At 42.5% G+C, this 6,897-nt stretch overlaps 1 protein-coding gene across 1 annotated transcript in view; it reads left to right on the plus strand.

Moving 5' to 3' along the window:
• LOC128296807 (uncharacterized) overlaps window positions 1-6,897 on the plus strand; it is a 31,888-nt gene extending 24,991 nt beyond the window's left edge. The window contains exons 4-6 of the mRNA XM_053032294.1: window positions 346-673; window positions 2,790-2,904; window positions 5,240-6,897. Coding sequence (XP_052888254.1) covers window positions 346-673; window positions 2,790-2,904; window positions 5,240-5,434 — 638 coding nt within the window. The 3' untranslated portion in view covers window positions 5,435-6,897. The remainder of the gene's footprint in view (window positions 1-345; window positions 674-2,789; window positions 2,905-5,239) is intronic.

Raw genomic sequence — 6,897 nt, forward strand, 5'->3', positions numbered from 1 at the left:
ACATAAAACCGTGCCGTTTATTTTGTTCTGTCCCTATTTTCTATGCGCTAGTTTCATTCTCTCTTCGCCAGTAGCATCGTTGATCGTATTCGGGCAAGCGAATGTCAACGACAGCACGAACCCTGAACGACATTGATGCTAAACGGTGAACCCGAAGGAAGAGAACCCAAATTGAATTGACATTCACAGTATACACCAGGAAAGGGTTTAACAAAAACTAACCTTATCTGTTTGCTTCCTTTCTTCATTCTCTCGCTTTTTCACCATGCCGTTGCGGTTTTTTGTGTGTGTCTGTGTGTGGCGGGGTTTGTTGGACATTGGCGTTTAACCCGTCCCCGTCAACAGACTTTCTTAGACATGCACCGTGCATGCGGCATGTGAAAAAAGACTACGAGGTGTGTGCGGCCCGGTACCAGAGCACCATGGCGAAGATAGGCCAATCGGTCGCCACCACCACCACGACGACGGTCGCATCCTCCGCCTATCCGACAATGGCCACACATCCGGCCGCCGTACTGAGCAGTGGCGGTGGGCAATACCACAGCGGTGACATGAGTCAGCATCAGCATCAGCACCATCACAGACAGCAGCACGACCATCCGGCGAGAAGCCATCCCAACAGCACCAAGTCGATCGAGGATGCGGAGGAGGAACGGCTTAAAACGGTTTGCTGGTAAGTTTCGGTGGAAGCACTTTCTGGAATGTTTCCGGAAATGGATGGGATATGGGGAAGTTGAGAGAGGTTGTAAACTTCGTATGTTTCTATAAAAACCGGAAACATAAAGAGAATTTCAAAAATTGTTTCTTCTTCTGTTTGGTACCAAAAGATCTTAAATTATTTGAAAAGATAATATCAAGAAATTTGAGAATTTTCTCAACAAAAAAATCGTTTTCCATTTGCTATCATACTAAAAAATCGAACTTCTATATTTCAAATAAAAATAGTAACCTAAAAAACTCTGATATTTAAAAATCTTTCAGCGATCAACAAGCTGTAAAACGTAGAAAATATTTTATAAAAAGTTTCTCCATCAATTTTTCTGACATTTTTGACAATTTCCAAGAAACGTCATCCATCACGGTTTAACAATGATGTTGATGTATTATTTTCTAGTTCAGAATCTTTAATCAGGTAATCATGTCCTTCGACGATATCAATTTATCAAAATACGCAATATCCCACGTAGATTTGAAATTGGAATCCAATCTTTTTAAAACCTTCAAATCATTGTCTTTCTACAACAAAACAATCGGCAATTTCAGGACAATCTTCTTGCTAAAACTGAAAGCATCCCCAGCAAGAGATGTCTTTCATGCTTTCGTTCCCTTTCCGGGCCAGAAAAAATAACAAATCATTCCAATAGCTACACCGTACAGCGAGTAATTCCATTGCCTCCGATTACATCCCAACCTACAGCAATGAACGATGGTTTAGTGGACACATCACATAAAAACCCACCGAACGATTGCCATTTCATAAACAGTAACTAACTACCATTAGCGCCGGATAGCCGGGTGTCCCGTACGTCCGAGGCCAATCAAATTTATTGTTTCACACGAAGCTGACGGTTCACACTGGGCACTGGGCACTGGGCTCGGTTGTGGTTGCGACTGTGACGGTGCACTATTTCCCGGACGTACTAACCAACCAACGATCACTTACACCGTCTTGTGGTTTTCGGGGTTGGGGTGGTTTGTTTTTGCGACGAATGAAATTGATCCCGTGTCCGAGCTGAGACAGCAAAAGTCAGCCTGCCCGAATGACCATTCAATTTCGTCCCCCAACACACACACATCGTGGGCAGAAATGGTTCGGGTTTTATTGTATTGTTTCTTCCCTCTTTGGCGAACAAAAGATGATGTCAGTCAGTTTGCCAACGGACGGACGGAATGGAAACGGGGCACAAATTAGATTTTTTTCCTTCGTGTGTTGCCGATGACCTTAGCCTAAGTGTCATGACCCGTAAACGGCGATTCATTTACACTTGCCCGGTAAAACTGATCGGCTAACCCACGCTGTTTCGCTTCATTGTCCCTTTGGTCAAATTTAGTGCCCATTACATTGGGCACCGGCAGTTGGAATTGGAAACTCATCAAAATGACCATCGGATCGATAGAACGATGCTTGATCTTTGCTTATCTGGAACATTTTCTTTTCTTTTAAATGTGTGCAGTAACGAGTAGGTAGAACAGCTATTAACAGTGAGATTAACACAAGAAGTGAACCTCAAACACAAAACTCGACCTTGTTTAAAAAGAAAAAAATATGTGCCATGCGGATTGCATACCTCTCGGCGTTTAGCGCTTGCAATTATCGCCTCATTTAAAGCCTCGATTCCCGAATCTCTATCACGCCTTCAGCCACGTTTTAGAGTCAACCTTCATTTGATGTCACTACAAGGAACTCATAAATGTAACCAGTGACATCACCACGAAGATGAGCTTCTTAGCATCTTAGGCCCATAGAATCGTCACAGTCTTTTCCTATCTTCTCGCAGCATCTGACATCTTCATGCGCTAGATGTCAGTCCGTACGGTATCGCCACTTTCCCGTCAATTGCATCGAATGCATTTCCCGTCAATTTCACACCGATTACACGCTACACTAGCGGCACAAGGTCTGTGCATGTGTGGTCTTGTGTATTTATCTTCCATTCTTAAGGCCTAAGACGGAGCCACGGAGCGCTAAGTCGTTCGAATCCTATCGTACAGAAGTTCCCTTCTCGACGTCCCCATTCCAATCGCCAACTATTAAACGTTGCTTCCATCTTCTTTTCGCCCATCAACAGTGCCTTCCAGAAGTACATGCAGTGCTCGGAGTTTACGGTGCGGCATGCCTGCGGTGACGAGACGGCGCTTTTCACGCGCAAATTCCTCGACAAGATGTCCAACACGCTGATGCGGGTAAGTGTGTGTGCTCGAGCGGAAGAATCGTACGGTAAGGGGCGGACACCCGTAAGTTTCACTACCGGGCCGGCATTTGGTGTTGACTTTGAATGGTGTGGCAGCAGCACCGTCGGCACTGCCGTGAAGGTGTCCCCATTCTTGGGATGTTCGGGCGGGTTTTGTTTATTGATGTCTCTATTTGGTGTTGCGTGAATGTTTGTGTGTTGCGAAGAACAAACATCAATCGTTCGGTTGGTCCGTTCGGTTCGCTTTACGGTTCAACTACGCTCATCGGACAGACAATGATGTGACAAAGTGGGAGCTAATTAGGGACTGGTAATTGTTCTATTAACAAAGACATTGTAGCGATGTTAAAGGCAATCAGGCGTGCTGCAGTCTTTTGTCAGGAAGGCAAGGTGATGGATATTTCGAAATCTTTGATCAGCCATCAAAGCCAACAACCAATTAAACTTTGGTTCCGGTGCGTTAAGATACGGCATTTGTTAGCATGTTGTCGTGTTTTCAATGCAAATTCAAATACGGTCATGTTGGGTGTAAAATTCCATACATTTAATTAATTTGGATGAATTTTCCATACTTGTTGATAGAATGATTCATTACACACATTTTTATTATTTTATTACTAGTAATACTGCTACTAATCTCTTAAAGTACTAGGCGCCTCCATTAGAATTTTAGGTGTTTTTCTAAAAATACACTTCATGTCATGTTAAGTGTAAAATTCCATACATTTAATTAATTTGAATGCCTTTTCCATACTTCTTGTAAAAATAATTCTTTACACATATTTTAATATTTTATTACTACTAGTACTAATAATAATCTCTTAAAGTACTAGGCGCCTCCATTAGAAGTTTAGGTTTTTTTTCTAAAAATACACTTCATGTCATGTTAAGTGTAAAATTCCATACATTTAATTAATTTGAATGCCTTTTCCATACTTCTTGTAAAAATAATTCTTTACACATATTTTAATATTTTATTACTACTACTACTAATAATAATCGCTTAAAGTACTAGGCGCCTCCATTAGAATTTTAAGTTTTTTTTTTTTTTAAATACACTTCACCAATTGAAATTTAATTCAACTACATCGTCACAAAAATTGCAGTTAGGTTAGAAAAAAAAACAGAACAGAATACACTCATCATTCTTCTCAAATGAAACTGTGTCATTTCCAGGCACAAGCTACAATTACCATCCCACAAAGCAATAAACAAGTTGCTAAATTTCATCATTTATACCTTGCCACACGGCGTATCGGGGCATCCAATTAAACCAATTTGTATCCCGAATTACCTCCAAACGCATTACAACCGTGATCCCTAAGCAAATCATTTAAGCTGGCCAGATCGGCGGACGAGCGAAACAACGTTGTACAACTTTTTTTACAACACAATACTCATCGCACCGTCTCGTCATCATGTCCATCACATCGCCACGGTACTGAAAAACGGGCAATTGTGATGAATAAAACATGTCCCGACACACCCGTACCAATGCCGGGGAAGGGAGGGTGGGTCCTGTTTCACTACACACTCAGTTGTGCGTGAAAATAATACACTCAATTCAAACGTTTAACCTTCGATCACCGGTCGCGCAAGGAGGCACGGGAGTGCAACGGCATTCCCATTGTAATGGTATGAGACCCCTGTTTTAAATGCCCGGGTCAGGGTTTCGGTTTTTGGGACCCTATCTAGTTGCATCCGTTTTTCCGTTGCTCGGAACATAAATAGTGTCCCTGCCGGTTCAGTTCATACATATTGCATCGGGAAAGCCCCATCCCCTAGTTTGAAAACTAGAACAAGCCGCTGTTTCTATCTCTCTTCCATTCGCTTGCCCTTTCTGTCTTTACTTCCACGGTGACAGCGCGGTGGTGAAGTGTAAAGTGTACGAAAGGAAGGTACGAGTAGGCCATGATTTATGCTGCCCCCGTTTACTGGGTGACAATGAAAACTGTTCCACGGTTTTGTCGAATGTGCTTTTCCGCACTGGTGGCAACCAGAATAAACATGCACCGTTTCGATGCACTCGCATGTGTATTGTCCTCCCATACAACAGCGAAAAAAAAAGGAAACTACAAATTGGCCACATAAAGGAGAGAAAGCGGTTGAAATGGTTCTCAGGGTGGATGACAACAAATTTTTAGGCAACACACCATGTCACTCGCTTCTAACCTTCCGATTCCTCTCCCCCATAATGCCTTTCACCATCGAAAAACCCCAGTTTATCACCCCTAACACTATTGATTTTTTGTTTCTTCTCTTACTATCTCTCTCTCTCTCTCTGTGCGGTTAACAAAAATCCCCTTCCCGGTGTACCCCGGAAACAGATGCACTGCGTCGATTACACGCCGGAAAGTGGCAAATGCCGGGATTACTTCAGCTCAAGCGCCACCCGGTCGGGTTTAGTGTGGTGGAGTTCATCAAATATGGTCACACTCACCATCGTGACGGTGCTTGCGGTTGCTACAAATGCGCGGATGCTACAACCGTACCCGGGCCAATGGCTGGGAACGTTTATTTAATCGCCACCCACAGCGACGTCGATCGGTACCCGATCGCACCCGGCACGATCTCGATGACGAGAAGGAAATAGACCGTTGCGTCCGTGCTACAGATGCTACATTAACATCTACATCAACTACAGCACGAGATAATGGGCAGGTAAATGCACCGATTGCATATCCATCCTGGCGGAACGGAGCTAATCGCCATGCTTGAAAAGGCTGTAAATTGAGTGGAATGTGCGGCTAAACGGGGAAGATTAAAAGGCACACGCATCAAAACGCTCAAAACAGTGAACAGTTTAGTGAATGGCAAAGCAGCAAACACTTTATAAAGAATGGAGGGACGGAAATAGAGAGAATGCGTACGAAACAAGTAAACAAGAGTGCACAAAGCGCCACATTGTGCACTGGCCATGGTATGGACTGGTGAGAAAATGCATGGCACGGGTGTGAACTTGTTCTACTACAACACGGGAAATCAAAATAGTTCCCTGTTCTCTGGAACAGTGGAGAAAAAAAATGCAACGCAACTGGTGCCGTGACCAGCAGCAAAAAAAAGCGTCCTCCTTTTCCTCCGTCTGTAGTCAGGTAAACCATTGCATTTGCTGTGTTTGTTTTGTTTTGTGTTTAAACAGATAGGTTTAGTAGCAAATAATAATGATGTGAGGGAAATAAGGGGTGGAGCTAATAAAGAAAGACCTATTAATCTATTGTTATTAATTGATTATTCCTTGTAATAATGCCTTTATTAAAGACATTTCTTCACACACACACACACACAAAACACGAAGGAAAGTTACGATTGAAGACGATACAAGAGCAAATAAGCGTAGAGCACTAAACTCTTAAAGGGTAAAGCTCAAAACCTTTAGCAAATTGACAACGTAATTGAGTAGAGAAAAGGAAATCCAACGGTTTTTCAGTTTCGCACCACCAACTCCATCCTAACACTATTGATTCAGTAGCAGAAAAAAAAACGAGAAGGAAATTAAAGTACACAACTATTAAAAATAGAACTCGAATCGCCATTTTGCAAAACGCATTGCGGACGCTTTCACCTCTAACCTTTAACTAAAAAACAAACAAACCCCGCTATCCTAAAGCTTAGCGTACGTTACGTGCGATCGTTTATTCTGCTGGCGAACAATCTGTTACTTCTTATCTTTGACAAACAAACAAAATATATATAAATAAAGCATTGGACGTGGGATGTTAGGGATGTTCGAATAGGGCAAATGTAGCCAATGTGGCGATATGGGGCCGAAGAAAAATGACGTGGGAGAGCAATGAATTTGAATGGGAGTTTGTATAGAAATGAAACTGTTTGTAAAGAGATAGAATGCCTAGTGAGGGACGGAAAGTGAACTGTAACGTCGCACGGAAACAAACGGAAACATAACATGATTAACATGAAACAAGCGATACGATTGTAGAACACACAGAACACGCAAAACATTGAATAAAAGTATCAGAAAACTGTA

This window comes from Anopheles moucheti, chromosome 2, assembly GCF_943734755.1.
Source record: "Anopheles moucheti chromosome 2, idAnoMoucSN_F20_07, whole genome shotgun sequence".
Lineage (NCBI taxonomy): Eukaryota > Metazoa > Arthropoda > Insecta > Diptera > Culicidae > Anopheles > Anopheles moucheti.